The sequence below is a fragment of the Pleurodeles waltl genome, chromosome 9, assembly GCF_031143425.1.
Source record: "Pleurodeles waltl isolate 20211129_DDA chromosome 9, aPleWal1.hap1.20221129, whole genome shotgun sequence".
NCBI lineage: Eukaryota > Metazoa > Chordata > Amphibia > Caudata > Salamandridae > Pleurodeles > Pleurodeles waltl.
The window spans coordinates 146,157,390-146,176,712 of NC_090448.1; the positions used below are offsets into that span (position 1 = coordinate 146,157,390).

At 39.9% G+C, this 19,323-nt stretch overlaps 1 protein-coding gene across 2 annotated transcripts in view; it reads left to right on the forward strand.

The window, feature by feature from the left end:
* CACNA2D3 (calcium voltage-gated channel auxiliary subunit alpha2delta 3) overlaps window positions 1–19,323 on the forward strand; it is a 2,455,990-nt gene that overhangs the window by 2,194,686 nt on the left and 241,981 nt on the right. For both annotated transcript variants that reach the window (XM_069206447.1, XM_069206449.1), the window contains exons 28-29: window positions 4,793–4,854; window positions 6,722–6,766. In XM_069206447.1, coding sequence (XP_069062548.1) covers window positions 4,793–4,854; window positions 6,722–6,766 — 107 coding nt within the window. The remainder of the gene's footprint in view (window positions 1–4,792; window positions 4,855–6,721; window positions 6,767–19,323) is intronic.

A 19,323-nucleotide genomic window follows, 5' to 3' on the forward strand; every position in this document is an offset into this window, starting at 1 on the left:
CTCAAAAGCAGAAATCAGCTTAAAATATAGGTGCAGAAATATCAAAATAAGTGTTAGCAGTTTCCATGAGAAGACAGGAAGAGGAGGGACAGAAAAGAGGTAAAATAACAAAAGAAGCACATCTTATTTTGGCATAACTTCTGACAAAGAAATGATGCATTTTTAATATTTTCTGTTGCACTGTTTAGGAATTGACAATTTTTGTTTCTGGTGCTAGCTTTATGATTAATTTTATCTGCTTGTTCATAATGTATCTTTTAATCAATATTTTGTACGTGCTTAGTTCTACTAAGCACATACTTTTCTTTGGAAACATACATGTGAGCCTGCACAAAAGCTTGTTATTGGTAATTTAGCAGACTGTGAGGTACTGATTTGTTTCATGAACCCCCCCCTCAGAATTTTGTTTAAAATAATTAGTTTAGCACCACTTCCAATCTAAATGGGCTGTGCTGTTTACCACTAAATCTCACTATCTAGATAAGGCATATCAAACAAGAAGCTTGTGAGCTACTGGTAGCTCTCAAACTATGAGTAGCTCTCCCATGTTCAGTCCATTTATGTATACACATATTGAAAATAATGTATTCAAGACAAAATGTCTGTATTTTCTGAACTTATAACTAATGTTTGGAGAAAATTGTGTGAATTTCCAAAACATATTTAAAGTTGATATTTGAGTGATAAATGATGTGGCATTGGGAACATCTATCACTAATATTACATTGGAGGCACCAGCATTTTAGTTAGGGCTTTTATGTATTATCCACATGGAGTCATTTGACTATGACAAATCTTTTTTATATTACTGCAGACATAAATCCTGATGCACCTAGGTGATCACTGCTCATAACTTGCATATGGTGGCTACTTATGTAAAATTGTCTGATGTGGCCACTGTTACACCATTAATAATATCAGTAGCTAAGTATGCTTTTCCTTGAATGTAAGTATCTCTTTTTACAGAAAATGTTGGACACCCCTGGTTTAGATCACTAGCAAGGGAGGTAGGCAGTCAAACCCTGGAATGTTGGTACTGACTTGGTGAGTGTGGGTTTGTTATGTGGATGACGTTGTACTGGTGAGTGAGGAAGCCCACCTTGACATAAACAAAATACTGTCCTTTCAAATGATTAATGTGGTACCTTTGTTGAAATGTATTAAGCTAAGCTTTATTTTATTTATCAAGCATATGTGCCAATCAGTTTTAAAAGTTGCTGACTGTAAGGGAAGAACAGACAAATGTTTTCCACTTCTTTCAGAATTTAAAATGATACGGGATATTTTGATGTTGAATGTGAAGCTGGTGCTACCTACAAGTTTGGGAGCAAACACAATTATTTCTACTTTGCTTCTGCTTCCTTGAGAAACAGGGACACTCTTCTTATTGTCAGGGACAGGTAGGTGCTTCCATGCAAGGAAAACTCCAGAATATTAAAATACCCCCACTTGGAACCGAAGCTCTGAGGGCACCAAGCATGAGAAACAAAGGAACCTCAGCTTCCCTAGAAGAGCTCCGTTTTCCTCTTCCAAGTATCTATCTATTCTGCTTTCACGGTTCCATCAACTCATTGATATCCACCATTTCATGTTACATTCTGTCATCCATTCATTCTTTCATCCACCCTGCAGTCTTTCACCATTCCATCTATCAGCCCAATCATCCATCCTTCCGTTTACATAACTATCATCTGTGCATGCATTCATCCATGCATTCATTTACCCACACATACATCATTTGACTTAAAGATCCATCAATAAAGCCTTTCATCATCAATTGATCCTTTTGATCATCCATTTATTTAATCCATTCATCCTCTCAGATTTCCATTTACTATTCCTTCCATCCATTGAACCATCCTTAGATTTCCATTTACTCGGCCATCCTTTCACCCACCAATCCATCCATCCTCTCCAATTTCCATGTATGCTGACAACGTCTCACCCACTCATCCATCCACTCATCATCTCATATTGCCATACTTCCATCCATCAAATCATTAATACATTAGTGCATCCTCAGATTTCTTTTTACTTATCCATCCTTTCAAATGTTAATTCACTTTGCCATCCATCCTTCCACCATCCTCTCATATTTCCTTTCACTCTACCATCCTTTCATCCACTAATCTACCCAGTGTCTCACCTACTCATCTACCCATCTTATCACTCACTCATCCTCTCACCTCCTCATTTACCCATCCGTTTACCCACTCATTTTCACATTCTTTAAGCTACTCATCCATCCTTTTACCTGCCCAGCCTTCCACCCACCAATCCTTCAATCCTTTTACTCACTCATCCTTTAATTCACCCATCCGTCCTTTCACCCCATCCTTTCACTCTTTCATCCTTTGACCCACTCATCCATCCATTGTTTCTTCCCCCATCCTTCCACCAACTCATCCATCCATACTTTCACCGTCTCATGCACACACTTACCGATGATTCTTTACCTTTTCTATAAGCTCATTCTTCTTTTTAGTGTTAATTGTGAGCTTTTATCTGCCAGGTTTCAGATAAAAGAGGCCCATAAAAAACCTACCCCAGTTGTAGCTGCTAAAGCTGGGCCTTGACGACGCCCCTACTTGTATGTTTATGTTTTTCTCATGCACACATATTAATCCTATATTTTAAATATAAGAAGACATGCCGTGGTTACCTGGGCAAATTTTGATGATCTCTTAAATGTACTTTTTCTGTGTTCCTATTTGTACGTTTGCGTCGTTCCCATTACACTTTCACTGTTAAAACGTATATCCCGAAGCACAGCTCAGAGAAAGCAAGGAGACAAAAAATGATCTAATACAATACAAGTTATTAATATTGGTTAAACTGCTCTCTGCCAGCCAAACTTTAAAAAGAGAAACTACAAATATAATTGCAACTACATTTTGTAAAACACTAAAACTGTTAAAACCTATACTAGCAGTACTACTACTACGACTACTACTGCTGCTACTACTATAGTAACATTAACATAAGAAACAACAGTTGTAGTAATAGAGAGAGTTCCAAAGAACCCCTGCTTCCAGCTGTTACACAACATATGTTTATAGTTCGTTAAAGATGTTTTGTTTACTTATCACCAACCTAATCAGAACTGTAATTAATCTGGAGCATGCCATCTGCCATATACACTGAAGCTGATGTCCAAGGACAATATGTTACATATTAGGCCAGGGAAAATTGATGTTGATCATTGTTTAAGTGCAGTCCAAACAGGCACTCCAGACGGCGATTTCAGCATCTCGGCGAGTAGCACCTTGGTATGCTTTATGGTTTATGTTGTACGTTCAGACTATCTGAGCTAGGATGACTGACCTCATAACAATAGGTAACCGAGGGTATACACATAGTCCTAACGAAAGCCGTGGACCCTTTAGGCCTTTTTTGTTTTCCCAAGAGCTGAAACATGTAGATGAGGTAAGGGTATAGGGCCATTGACACCTCACATACATTTATATCCATACCACAAACATTCATTATTAAAAGGGAATCATTTGTGTTTTGCAGTATTTTTATTTTAAAAGACCCCTGCATGCAACTTTCTCCAAAAGCTCCCTGGAAAATGTTTGAGCCCATCCTATTTTGTAGGGACCAGTATGCAACTCGATGGTGAAGTATGCCACTACTTGAGTGGGTGAGGGAAAATAAACAAAAACCCAGTGGTTTATGTCCACATAGGTCAACTACTAAATGATTTGCTGTAACTCATATCGTGAGTCATGAGGAAGCATGATTACAGGAAGTATTTTTATTAGGTTAGAGGCAGTACCCTATAATCCTGAATTTCTCTCTACCCTTCCCATCTAAAAATCATCCTGTTGTATTTGGGCCTCGTAAATGTAATCATTGTTTATGCATGCAATGCCACTATGCAACCAACTAATGGGCACAACGTGATTCAGCTAGTAGCTTGTGGAAGCTATGTAATTCACCAAGTAGTTCATTGACATATTTCTGGGCATGTGAGTTATGAGTAAAATGCTAGTTGTCCTTGAGCAATTTACCCATCATAACATTGCCCACAAGTTGCCAATGAGCGCTTAGCCCCAAATGTTTGATTACATATTAATGAGCTAGTATGCACCTTGCACTGCCTACAGTTGCACGATCACGTTTCAAGAAATTTCACAACATATGCATTTCGTACACTGGCTCACAAAAAGCATGCAATGAAAGCTTTGTGAAAAATGTCCTTCTGCTGTCTTCCGATCTCATCATTTATTTGTAGTAATGTTTCTCTGCCACCTTCCCCGTGACTAAGCATTGGCAAAGACATTTTAATCTAACTGATGCCTTCTTAAAATATTTGTGTGGTTCAAAGCGACAGCCATTTCACAGTTTTCGACAAGTGTGACATTTGCTACTTGCGGGAGCAATATAGCACCAACTGTTGGTAATGCTGTAGGTGACTTTTAACACCTACTGCTAGTGATATCCTAAGAGATGTCTAGACTTGCTTTGTCCAAGAACTGTCCAAGATCTGACAGTGTTTGAGAAATGTGAAAAAGGCATAGCATGTGTAAATTAAGGTGGGTGAGCACGGAAGTAAGCATTAGTCTACCCAACATAATATGAATTTCGATTACTGTTGATTATATTTTATGCACTATTTCTTTAACGATGCTCGAGATCTGCACTTTTCATCTAGTATTTGAATTTGAACGCATTTCTTTCTCTGCTAAAAATGCATTTATCAAAGAGTTAACAATCAGTCTCACAGCCACTGGCACCAAAATGTCACAAACTGCATTATTGATAACTTGTGCTTCTCTTTTCTTTGTAGCCGTGGGCATTCAAATGAAACTTGAATTCTTCCAGAGGAAGTTTTGGACTGCAAGCAGACAGGTACATATTTCTCATAATACATTAAAAGTAGGTTACCTGTACCATCATCATGATTCCTGTTCTTGAATGTACGGTCTAGTCCATTTTCTAATATTGCCTTTAGATACATATTTCTGATAGTACATTCAAAGTTGATCACTAAGTTGTATGTACTATTTCAACATCATGATTCCTGTTCTTGATTGTGCACTCTAGTCCACTTTCTAACATTGTCTTCAGTTCCACTGTAAAATAGAACTTGTGCAATAACAAACATCTACCAAAGGCAACAAAAATTAAATGTCCATACTCCAAACTGCTATTCTACAGATTCGTAATTTGAGTTTGGGATTCATCATTTGGAAGGTTTGTGTTTAGGACGTTCTTTCCAAATATCGAATCATAGTTGTATATGTCAATGTTTTTGGACCAAATTGAAAGGTATTGGCAACAATTTGCAAGTGGGAATAGGTCCCCACGGGACCTCTTCAGTTTTGATAATGTTAAAAAATATATTTTTTAAGAGCAGGTAGTGGTCCCACGGACCATTACCTGCTCTTGAAAAATAAAATGTAACTGTTTAACGACATGAATTTCTCATAGAAAGAAAGACTGGTATACTGAAAACTCCAGCAAGCCAACATCCATGTGATGCGTATCATTTCTAATGGATCGCGAACAGCAATCTACCTCATTAATATTCATGAGGTCAGTCAATTTGTAACTAACTAGGAAATGCTTTTTTTAAATGTAAAGTTTATTCAATTAAGAATATGGTTACCAAATAGCGATTCAGTTAAAATTTCCATTTGGAAATCGTTATTCCCAACATTCATACATGTGGCCCCATGTTCCCTGAAGTAAAGTTAAGCTTGTTGTACTCAAAATGGAAAGAGACCAACATTTTCATCTGTATAATGTGTAATTTATCAGCAAAACATTAAGATTTGAGTGTGTCTGAATTCTGATTATGCTAGTATATTGCGCTGTGGAAAAGTAGTACAATTTACTATGTGCGTCAAATTTGTTTAATACTTATTTCAATCCCAATAAGACCTTGCCTTTCTTACTACCTTTTTCAAAATTAAAATAAGTCAAAACCTATATTGAAACATGGCAATTTTATTGAAAGAAAAGCAAGAGCAGTATTGATGTAATGAGAACAACATACAAAACACATTTGGGCGCTCATTACGAGTCTAGGGGTTCTAGGACTGCGGGACTCACGTTTCCGGTCTGACTGCCGCCAAAGCGGTGGTTCCACCGCTTAGGTGGTGGTTAGACCATCACATTATGACCATGGCGAAAGCGCCACAGTCGAAAAGCCAGCATTGCCACTCTCCCTCTACAGGAGGGGCTGGTGGTGCCGATGGTCCTAATCCCTGAGGGTAGTGCTACCTGTCCCCTTTCCACCAGCTTTTTCACCACGGTCCCACCACCAAATAAAAGCTGGTGGAGACAAGATCCATGGGGGCCCCTGCACTGCCCATGCACTGGACATGGGCAGTGCAGAGACTCCCATGGACAGCCCAATTGTGCTTTAAAAGGGCAACGGGTGCTGTTGCACCCTATGCACCGCAACATTGCCCCGGGCTCAATTATGAGCCGGCATCAATGTTGTGGGCTGTTTCCCCCAGGGCCAGCATGTGGAAACTCTGTTTCTGCCTGCTGACCTAGTGGGAAACTCGCAATAGGGACCGCAGGAAGGTAACAGCAGTGGTGATGACCTGATCGCAGGAGTTTGGCGGGAGGCCTTTTCTGCCTGCCAAACTCATGAGGGGGCGCTTGGTCTCCCTTCTGATGCAAGAGATATGCATGTACAACATTTATTCAGTGATCTGTTTATGATCTGATTAATTATAATAAACCATGTATTTCTTATCTACAGTGTGCATCTCTTGATGGCAGGTGTTCAATAAGCTGTGATGATGATGTGAGTATGTTTTTGATGTCCAATATGAAGTGTAACATTATTAATATTAATATTTGTGATTTGTAAAACATATGGCTATCTAAAAAGGGTTTCCGGAAGCCAGTCTCCTCACTGAACCAGAAGCGCCCAAGCATTATCAACTAACCAAACAGTTATCTAATGTTAAAGAGGTGGGAACATCCAGGTTTTAAGTAGTTTTTGAAAGGTTGTGACTGATTTGCAGGCTCTCAGTGTCAGTGGCAAGGGGTTCCAGAGCTTAGGTCCCAGATACACGAATGCCCGACCACCTTGATGGGATTTCTTAACTATAGGAACCAGTGCTAATTCCAGATGACTGAGCAGAGTGAGCATTCGAATTTATACCAAGACACTTAAGGTCTCAGATACATAGGCCCCGAGTTGGATAGGCGCTTATGCCTTGAATTGGACACGATGTTCGATTGACAGTCATATTGAGACATGATTAATGAAACTATAGATTAATGTTTATTGTGCCACTAATGTCCAGAAGATATATAATTTCCTAATTGTGATTCTACTTCATTATACAATGATGCATGTAATATGATTATCAAGATAAATTACAAATAAAAAGGAATCTCTGTGAAATTAATTTAATATAAATCTTAATAAACTCCGCTTGCAGGTTTTGTCAGGTAAGTACAATTTAATTGGCATTAATGTTGGCAGAGAAATTAAGAACTGCTTTGAAGAAAAGCATCTTTACTATTTCCCAATTAGCAAGACCTTACATGCTCTGAAAATGATTCTGGAAAGTTTACATGAGACCTGGCAAGGTGATACAATTAAGCAAATAAAGTAAAGAAACATCAACTACCTGAGGTTTTCTTTTGGCTTAATCCTCTTTTATATGCGTAAGAAAATCAAATCAAATGGCAGGTGCAGATTAACAAAACAGACTAAATGTATGGAAATAGTCTTGACTCCATTTGGCCATTATTTTAGAAACACACTGTCCCACAAACAAAGATACTAAAGTATGTACACCTTTGTGCTGCTTAGTTTACCAATGATGGGAATCCAAATGTTCAACCTACCTTAGCATAAAATGTAACTTTTACATAGAAAACCAATCTCAAACCTTTAATCATCTATAAATGTTTTGGCATGACTCTTGACATCCAGGGTAATGAAAAAGTGAAGTGACTAAGAGAATGATTTGGATAGTGTGATATCACCTAAATGTCATTCTTGGGTCAAGTTCAGCACTGGGTTACAAATGACTCTATTGCAGCAGAAAAGTTATCAAAGATTATTCTGAATTTTAATAAAGATGTATCAAACCTCAGCTTTAAGAAATCTGACAATTTAGGGAATTGCCATTCTTCTGCCGCAGATTGCATGTATTTATTCTTTATCTGGCCCATCATTTCATCTTTGCAGTCAATTGATTTTCTTTTTAATAAGTCTTATACATGGCACACCATTATTTCCTCGTAAGAGCACGTTTATCCTGAATGACTGTTCTGCTATGTACACTATCTCAATATGTGGCAACCTGTGGCTAGCTAAAGGTCTCAGGGTTACACTAATAATGGTCCTAGGAATATGGAAGATGAGAAACACTCCTTCTTCAGGCCAACAGATAAGTAGAATGTCAAGTCTTCTGCCCTTTAATCCGTATCTTGTTAAAAAGCCTGTGTTCCTGAAAATCATGATAAGCTTTTACAGTGTTTTGTACATTCAATATATTGTAATCATGTTGTTAGTTTTGTATACATTTCTAATAAAGCTATCACAATTCTAACATCATTGTTTAATATATTTCACTTGACTCTAAATTTGAATGCAAGAGTGTGTGTGAGTCTGCACACTATGTTTATGTGTGTATGTGTGTCTGTATTATTGTGCATTTAATATGTATACTTTTACTATCGTCCACATATAAAGTTCCTCTTGTTACTGATCCTGTTATGTTTCTTTGTATGTTTTGAATTAATTGGCTGAGAGGAGTTCAGCCCAAATAAATTCAATGGGTTCCTAAATACAGATCTTTTCTTTCTCCCAGTGAGATTAGATGAGGTTGAGTTTAGAAAGTTATTTATGGTTGTTTTTCATTTCAAATGATAGGTATTAAAGGAATGTGTTTTGTCAGTTTCCATGAGACATTTTCCATAGATGGGAGGCATCCCATGCCTTATGACTATGTGATCTGCTTAGGTGCATTATTTCATATGTGGCATAGATATCAATATCAGGGTATAGACGGTGAATTAAGATTCATTAAGTGCAAGAATATCAAGGTCTTGGTCTTATAACAACACAGAAATAGTAGTTATATGTGATACTCTGGACCTGCATGTTAATTGTAAGTAAGGGTGGGCGTAACCTGTATAAATCTGTGTAGCATAGTCATGTGGAATTAACTTAGTATTCCACAAGATTAGGCAGAATTGTTTGAGAAGAATATTTCTGCACTTGATGCTATTTCTTTCTGCAAAATGCCTCCCATATTCTAAATGGATGCAGGGCTGCATTTTGCACTAAAAAAGAGAGATAGATACAACCAAAGGTAATTAGCAAGCAACAGCCACTTACATTGTCAAAATGCACTCTTGAGGTATTATTTTCCCCCATTTTACTCCTGGGATTTCACACTAATTTATTAGTGTAAAATACACCCTTTCATTCAAAATAAATGTGAGGATGCATTTTGCTCCAACAAACAGCGCTAAATGCAGCAGAACATGAATAGTGCTCTCACAGTAGTACACTTATTATCAGTAATTCCACATGAAAGAGTAACAGGGAAGTACTGCAATTTTCTGACTATTATGACGCAATCGAAATTCCACCCAGGCCTAGGTAATTGTGCTCAAATGAGACGATTACTCACATGCATCTTTGCATTATTTTGTGTGTGGTTCATGTATGTAAAATCCAGGCATTGCTTAGATTTTTCCAGGATTGTCCAAATCTAGGCATTGTAAACATTTTCAACAATGTTTCAGCTCAAGGTTTGAGTAGAGTGCTTATTACCAAGCAACACTAAAAGAAATGCACGTATGCACATTTTATTCAATCCCTCATGTCTGTTAATTATTCATACTTTAATCTATGGCTAGTGGGGTTACTGTTCATTTCTACTCTTGGCCTTATAATAAGGCAGAAGTAGCAGGTACATGTGATATTCTGGATGTGCATGCTCCATGTGCTCATATAATATGATTACTCACATAGAAACTCAGGGCCTCAGTACGAGTTTGGCAGGCAGCGGGAGCCGCCTGCAAAACTCTTGCGTCCAGAAGACCGCCAGTTGGGTATTCTGCCTGCTGGCCCTATTATGAGTTTCTCGCTGGGCCAGCAAGAGGGAAACAGCGTTTCCGCCTGCTGGCCTGGTGGGAAACTATCCACAAAATTACCACTGGCTCTTGACAGAGCCAGCAGCAATATTGCTGTGCAACGGGTGCAACAGAACCCTGTTGCACTTTTCACTGCCCATGGGGGCCCCTGCACTGCCCACGCCAAGGGGCCCTGGCATCCCGTCTCCACCAGCCTTTGCATGGCGGTGGAACCTCCACAGTCATAATGTGGAGGCCAGACTGCCGCATTGGTGGTGGTCCAACCACCACTACGAGTCTGATGGCCCTAGGACCACCAGATTCGTAATGAGGGAACCAGTTTGTGCCTGGTTTATTCGCATAAGATCCTGATGCAGGTCAGGCTAAAAAAAATTCAAGATTGTCCAAATCTATGAATGGTAGATATTAGAAAAGGTATTATGTTATTGTGTTCCAAGTTAGGAGGATTAGGAGAAAAGGTGAAATGCAACCGAAAACTACATTGATGCAACTGAGACAGTGTTGTAGATAGTCTTGGAGTTGGCAGTTTTTATTCCTAAACCTTTTAAAACATTTTGGGAAGATACTAAATTGTTGCTGATGTTTTGTGGAACAATCATGTGTCAGGTTATCTTTGTTGTAAATAATTTTGCATATTAACCATATGAAGATAGTATTATTATATGAAAGCATTTTTTTGTAAATAATCCTACACATGAACCAAGAAACTACATGCAATTGAACACTTTTAAATGACAATTGTTTTTTGTTTTTTTTCTACATTTTCATAATTTGGTCATATCATTTTTGTTTAACTTATTTTCTAATAGCCCTTATAGTATATATCAAATAGTTTTAAACTCAATACAGTGCATATAACTGCCACCATAAGTTCTAAAAAATTCTGAAAGAAAGTGTTCAATAAAATTATTCCTAGTTTAGGAGTGTTAATAGTTACTGACAGATTTTGGGAAATATGATGAGGTGGAAACTTTGATACCATAAAAGTAGTAAATTAATCAGAAGAGAGCACGTGATTGGAACACTGCTAATGGCAGTTGGATAAGTGTAGGTTTAGGGACTAGCTCAATTTGATTGCATACTTGTTTTTAAATTCCACTTATCTAATTTCTTTTAAAGTTAGTGATTCTTTCCATAATATGAACCAATTGACACTTCATTGGACATACATACTCCTGAACAGTCAGACTGAGGGGCTCCTTATGACTTTGGCGGGAGGCATAGGCCGCCTTCCAAAGTCCCCCGTTGGGATGCCCGCCTATGTGGCTGTCTCTCTGTGGGCCCTATTACTAGTTTTCCACTGGGCTGGTGGGCAGAAAAGACGTTTCCGCCTGCCTGCCATCAGGAAACACACCACAACATTGATTATGAGCCGGTGGCAATGTTGTGGTGCGTCGGGTGCGACAGCACCCGTCTTGCTTTTCACTGCCTGTAATTCAGGCAATGAAAAGTGCAATGAGCTGTCCATGGGGGTTCCTGCACTGCCCATGCCAGGTGCCCCCTTTGCGCCAGTCTTTGCATTGTGGTCCGACTACCATGCAAAGGCTGGTGGAAAGGGGACTCGTAATCCGGAGGACAGCGCTGCTTGCATCGCTGCCCTGGTGGATTAGGACTGCCAGCACCTCTAGGCTGTTGACTGGTGGCAACCTGGCGGTGCTGGCAGTTGGATGATGGCAGCTCTGCCATGTTCATATTATGGTGGTCGGACCACTGATTTCGTTGTGGTCCAACCGCCATTGCGAGTCTGGTGGTCCCAGGACCGCCAGAGTCGTAGTGAGGCCGTAAGTGGCTCTGCCACCACATATATGGAATGGTCCCTTTACCTGCCATGACCCTCAGTATTGACTATGGCTCATTGCACCCTGTACCTCACCCTTGTGTCAAAGAGTAACATGGAATTACTGCCATACTTTGATTACTCTGGCGTTAATTCAAACTCAGCCATGGCCTAGTATTTCACTATGGATTTAGTGCTTTCTTCACAAATATGAGGTATTTCTATTACCACTCAACTCCTAATATGTGGCATCTGTGTGCTATTGCAAAACCTTGGATGATTCACTGTTAGCCCCTTTAGCTAAAAGTCTCTTAGACAGCATGTTGGGGAAAATTCCTTTTATGTTTGATTACCATTTTGAGATAGTTGAAGAAATGTAGTCTGGTATTGAACACAGATTACCCAAACTGATGAGCTCTCCTACGATTACTTTAGTGTCCATGTCAGGTCCCATAAATGTTGTTGCATCTAATTCCTGTCATGTAAGTAGTGGTTTGCTAGGCTCTCATGTGCCTAACACTAGAGCTTCTTGGCCCGTGCTTCTGAGCCTGTTATTGACAATTGTTCCACTTACCCCAATATCCAGCCCATTGAATCTCCTAGGCATGGCATCCAACAGACTATCTCTAACTTTATTACTTTTTCCAGCCACATCACAGATCTGTCCAACGTATCTATTTCTCTACCCTCAAATCTGCATCTCCCTCCTGAAGCTTGTCCTAATGCCATAATTCTGACCAATTATCCTGTTTTGCTCCCTAATACTACCAAAACCACCTCTCAACTAAAGAATAAGGTGATGCACTGGTTGTCCATCAAAGTCAATTCAAACTTCTCTAGCTATTATATGGTTTTCCTTGTGAGATGGATTTCCCGGGTTGGCTATAAAGGAGATTTTTTAGGTGTTACATTTAAATATATTGCAGACATAAGAGGTATTCTCCTGCTCTTCAAAGAAGATCTTCCACCTAGCACTTCTCATTTTTCTGCTGTGAGGAGCTTGATCTGCCATATGCTGAAAATCCGTTTTTTCTGTCTCCCTTATTATAATGGCTATCAATTTAATCTAACCCTAAAGCATCTCTTTATTGGGTTTTTATTATTTCCTGTCATAGCTCCACTGATACACTTAGAATCCCCAGGCTGAAGTACATTTAATCTTCTTCAGCAACCTCAGCAGATTGTTTCTGTTTTCTAACCCTGAAAACATCGTTAAGAAAGAAAAATCAGGGTTAGGCAGCACTCACTTGATATATCGGAGCTTCTTAAACCTTCAATTTCTGTGTACCTTTTGTTGTTTCAGTGTTGCCTCAAAGTTTGACTCTGTTTTTTGCAACTTTTCCTTCCCTAAGAGGCAGCACCGCTCTCCTGCCATCTTTTGTTGACCAAGTGATGCAGCTGTACCCCATCACATTCACACTTTTCTTTTATTGTAAATTTTATAAATCATTTTCCTTAAGATTTTTTATTCTGTAGCTTAAAGCATTAGGTGTAGGCTCACCTTAATGCATTAACAGATGCTGTCTGATGTATGCGTTCAATATAATATAATAATATCTCAGTTGAAATAAACATGCATCGCTGAGGCAGATGCTCTAAATAAATACATTTCGATTCTCCCTGCGAACTGTGGAGACACAGCCAACCTCAAAACACGATGGACCAGAAAATACCAAGAGTGCTGAAACACAATTTTATAGAGCAAATGTGGAGTGGTGCTGTCCGATTTGCAATTGACTGCAGAATCCAAGAAACAGAAATCCTTAGAGGGAAATCCGTACTATTAGGGGGAAAAGACATCACAAATTATAACCTCCAGTTTCAAGCAGTTATGGGTTCGATTTACAAGCTTTTAGTTCAAGTTATCACCTTTTCAACTCTGCGGAGTCCCGCTGAGTGAAGCAACCACCAAAGAAGAGTTGTGTTTGGCTTGCCTTCCCGCCTGAGATGACATTGGTACATTGCACTTACACAGACCCACGCACAGAGCGTACCAAAATACCCCACTGGGCTGCAGCTGTGCAAATTAAGACCTTGGCAGAACAAACAGATAAGTCTAAAACAAAACAGCACATAAAAATGCAGGTGACTTGCCAGCGCAAGGCTTAATGTGCAGACACTGGCAAACCACCGAGGCCAGGATTCATTTGATCCTGATGGTATGTCTGTAAGAACAAAGGCAGCAAAGTACGCATGCGAATGAGAATCACAAAAGAATTACTGCCATGGATACATCCAGACTGAGTAGCATCCAACAGGAGTCCAGCAGAGGAAGAAACACGAGAAACCCGAGAGCCACAGTAACATTGCCAATGTTAATAGCATGAATTTCTGATGGTTTGTGGTAGAGGAGTGTGTAGTCCATTACAGTGTTTTTAAAGATAATATGAGGGAAACCATGCAGATCCTGGTGAGCAAATAAGTCTCTTAATTTTTGCTTCTGTTGTTAAGTGGAATTCCTAAGGACACCCTTCTTAAAACGAAAAGATGTTTGTAACCTTTGATTTTGCAGAGGCACTTTTAGCATTCTGCTTAAATTATTGGTTTTGGGGTGAAGAAGCGGTATGGTATTATCAGACGAGCTAGAAACCTGGTTCCTCTATAAACATCCTAGTTTTGCTGTCTGCTCTGGTATGACTTAGTGACCCTGCCCATATGATGCAGCACACAACATAAATAACAACATCAATTATGCTAGCAGATTGGAACCTGCAGCATTCTGTTTTTTCCTGTGCATGAAAACTGAAAACAATCTGCTATGAGTCTGCTTACAAGTTGGATATTTTCCGACCCCTGAATAAAAATGCTGACAGTGGAAAAGTATATGGTATTTACCTTATCACGCAGATTTTGATTCGTCAAACTCCAAAATCCGCTTATTATTCCCCAAAACTTTAAATCACCTCTATGATGTGCGATAGTTAGCAGCTTGTCGACGACCCACTCATAATCTAAGCCATAGTTATGGATTTGTGTGTTCACTGGAGATGATGAACATATTTGGGCATATTTACAAGCCCCTAGAGTCTCCTTGTCCTACATTCCTGTGATTTTTTTTAATGCTGACATATCATTAAGGAGGCATTTTTGCAGTGCCATATTTTCAAAGTGGTGCAATGCATGCATTGCGCCACTTTGTAACCTCTTGCGCCACGTTATGCCTGTACCAATCATAATGTAAGCAAGAAGGGTGTTCCAGCACTAGAAGACCCACAAAATTGGCTCTGTGAAACTTACCAATTTCATTGTGTCATTTTAGGTGTCATTTTTAACACCTGCTCAAAGCAGGCGTTAAAATGATGCACCCATAGCAACCTATGGGCCTCCTTTGCTGCACTAGCGTCAACATTTTTGACAATAGTGCAGCAAACCACCACAATAGCATAAAAAATTCTAATACTATTGGCCTAATAACTGCAATGGTGTGCCATATTATAGATACAGCGCTACCATGGTGTGGTTGGGTGCCGGTAGAGGGGGACACAAGAAAAGTGGTGCAGCATAAATGATGTGCCACTTTCTTGTAATATCCCCCATTGTGCCTTTGGATCTTGGTTATATATTGTTAGGGGGAATTGGTGGGCATTCAGTTCTTTCAGAATACTCTATGGTTCAGTTGCCTGTAGACAGTGCTTAATTTGGAAATAACAACTTACCAGTTCCCAAAGCCCTCGGTTGCTGCAATTAAATGTACGAGCACGGAATACTGAGGCGGCGTAATCCTGAAGCCATCTCTGGCCTCTTTAATCGATATAAAGTCACTCCCTGTCCCTTCAGCTCACTCTAGCAGCTTTCTACTTTTTCCCTTTGTGATGCTTTTTAGTTTTTCCCTTCCTCTGTCTTTCCCATGTGTGTCTTTTGCTGCAGCAAATGCTTAGGCAGAAGAATAAGCCCCGGCCCTCAAAAATAAGTGCTGGTACTCAGCACCAGAAACAACAATCACAACTTAAGCCCTGCCTGTAGAGTTCAACCTTAACTGTGTTTCAGGAGGCTCAGGTCTGGTGCTATTAATACTATCAATCAGTGATGAAGTTGAGAAAGATGAGAATGTGTTGGACAGTCTGGAATATGCAGATAGAACAGGTTGATTTTGGTTTGTCAAATATAATTTATTGTCTTTGCTGTGTTGCAGCACTGTAATGCAGATAAACTTTAGGTATTGGCAAGGTATGGTGCTGGCTGGAAATTCCAGATTGCCATATGCACAGGACAGGTGGCTCAGCATTATGATGATTTTGATTCTCTTGTTTGTTTTGGCAATGTTGATGGGCATATCTTTTGTAATTTTCTGCAGCCAAGAAATTATATTTATGAGAAGTGGCTAAGCAGGATGTTTGTAGTTATGGTTTTGTTGTAGCAAGTTGGGTTCTATGTGCCTAAAACAATTCAAAGAGAAATGGCTAGATAAATCGTATTTCTTTGTGGCTACGTTTAATGTGGTTGTTAATGTGAATTTCTTATGCAACTTGCAAATCACTAAGGGCCAGATGTAGCAAACGTTTTGCATGGCGTAAATAGCTAAATTCACAGTTTGCGCCTTGCAAAACGTGCATCGCAATGCACATTCCCATTTTGCGAGTCGGTAACGACTCGCAAAATGGGAATGCGACTCGCAAATAGGAAGGGGTGTTCCCCTTCCTATTTGCGAGTCGCACCACGATGCAGAATTGCTTTGTGACCGCAAACGCGGTTGCAAAGCAATTCGCAGTTAGCACCCATGTGAAGTGGGTGCTAACTCATTCGCAAAAGGGAAAGGGTCCCCGGGGGACCCCTTCTCCTTTGTCAATGTCGCCAAAAATATTTTTTCAGAGCATGCAGTGGTCCAGTGGACCACTGCCTACTCTGAAAAAATTAAACCAAATGGTTTCATTTTCCTGAGTGTATTGCAACTCGTTTTCCTTTAAGGAAAATGGGCTGCAATGCAAAAAAAAAAACTGCTTTTTTAAAAAAGCAGTCACAGACATGGTGGTCTGCTGTCTCCAGCAGGCCACCATCCCTGTGAGTGCAGGGAATCGCAAGGGGGTAGCAAATTGCGACCCACCTCATTAATATTAATGAGGTAGGTCTTTGCGACCCCCTTGCGATTCGCAGATGGTGTCAGGGACACCATTCTGCATATGGTCTTGCGACTCGCAATTTGCGAGTCGCAAAACCATTACTACCTACATCTGGCCCTAAATCCTCTCAGATTGTTGGTTTCGGAGATTTCATGTCAAGGGATGACAATGACTGTGCAAGTAAAGATGGTATCTCTTGCTGGTGTTTGGAGGCAACCTATTTTAGTTACTGTTTTGACACTGTTGGGGCTCCTGAACGTACCATCATTCATGATTCACCAGTGGAGGGTAATATTTTGTTAAATAGCATCTGTGATTGGTGCAAATGTGAGCAACATCAACCATTCAGATCGGATGTGGAATTCCATCTCTTTTAATGATTTTTGTATCCATTTTGATTGTTTGTAAATGTCTCAAAGTTCCAGACTTCTGACTAAGTCTATGGTTATGTTTAATGCATGGATCAGGATTTGGGAGCTTGGAAATCATAAGCAATATCAACAGCATAATGTTAAGGATGTTTCAATCAATTTAACTAAATGCTACAAAGAAGTAATTGAACATAAAAATATAGTATGTTACTTTTGATTGCTTAGAGTAACTTTTTCTGGGCATCAGCTTGGTGGCAACATTATTGTTATCGTCCATGAGATGATTTTAGTCTGTTAATGTACATTCATAGGTCACATCTACATGAAGAGGTTTCTTCATTACACATGTCCAAGGTTCCTTTGCAGAAGGACTTAGTCCATACCTCTCAATGCCGGTCCTTTACTGTATGCCAATCCAAAGAACATTGCAACTTTCTAAATTATCATATACTGACACAGTAATACATTGTATTAAGAGTTAAGAGTTCATTTCTATAGCGCAAGATTATGTAATAGGTGGCTTGGCTCTAAGAATCCATGACTACAGCAAGTGGAGGGACATGTCGGAACAGATATGATAGTGTATTAAGAATAAATTATAAAGAAAAAAGCCGTGATTTCAATAATTTGCGGAAAGTAATTGGATGGATTGTTGTTTAAGGTGTAAAGGTAGTCTATTCCACAGCAAACAGGGTTTGTATACAAATCTATGGCCACCCCAGGAAGTTTTATGTATGCTTGGGACAGCAACCGCATCAATGAGCTTGATCTAAAATGTCAGTTAGGTCGATACTTCCTTATTTTTCCAGTCAAACCAGCATCCTTTGTGCTATACAGGGACTTGTGAGCAATACACAGAGCTTTAAAAGTCACTCTTTTCTTAACTAGGAGCCAGTGAGGTTCTTTTAGAGCATGTGATGCTGAGGAGTGTTTGGGTAGGGATTTTAGAATCTGTGAGGCAGCATTTTGCACCATTTGAAGTTTTTTATCAATTAATTGCCGCAAGCCCATGTACAGAGTATTACAGTAATCCAACTGAGAAAGGATAGGAGTGACAATCACTGTCTTCAGTAGCTGAACTGGAATGAATGGAAGTAATTTCCTTATTGACCTGAGGAGATGAAAGCATGAAGACACTCATTTATTTACCTTATCTCTGAAGGAGATGTTGCCATCAAAAATGTCACCCAAGTTTTTCACTTTGGGTACAGGTACTTGGATAGCACCTAAAGAAACTGGCCACCAAGAATGACTAAAAAAAGTAGTGTCTTTACCAAAAATAAGAACTTCTGTTTTATGTGGATTTAATTTTCGATAATTAGAAGTCATCCATGTCTTAATAGCATTCATGCAGCTACTGAACCTGGCAGCAGCCTCGTCCACACTACAAGAAATTGAAACCACTATCTGGGTATCATCGACATAAGTTATCATGACTATATAAATGTGAATTAGTTAAGACAGAGAAGGTCCTTTTTTGTCCTGTTCCTGGTTTCTTTTTTCTTTTATATTGGTTATTTGAATTATGGCTAAGGGCCTCATTATGAGTCTGGTGGTCACTAGACCGCCAAATGACAACCCTGGCAGTCTGGCCACCATAGAACCGCCAGCTCTTCTAGGATCGGAGATTCTGGCTGTCTGGTGATGTCGGTGGTCCTAATCTGCACGGGCAGTGAGGCCTTAGGGATTATGACCCCCTTCTCCACCAGCGGTTTCAGGGTGGTACCACCGCCATGAAAATGCTGGTGGAGAACGAGTGCAGGGGACGCCAGGGGGGCACTGCCCATGCCCAGGAGGGTGCCATGTGGCCCTTCTCCCCCGTATAAAATAGATACAGACCTGGGAGATGAGGTCCCCAGGGCCTTATGGGGCTCTGGAGGGGTGCACATGGCACCCTCCGTTTTAAAAGACAAACAGCCCTGTGGGATTGGGTCCCCAAGGTCCGATGAGGCAGAAGGAGCATGACACACAGCCACTTCTCCTTTAAAAAAAGTAGAATGGCCCCAGAGAATTTGTTTAAAGCGGGGCA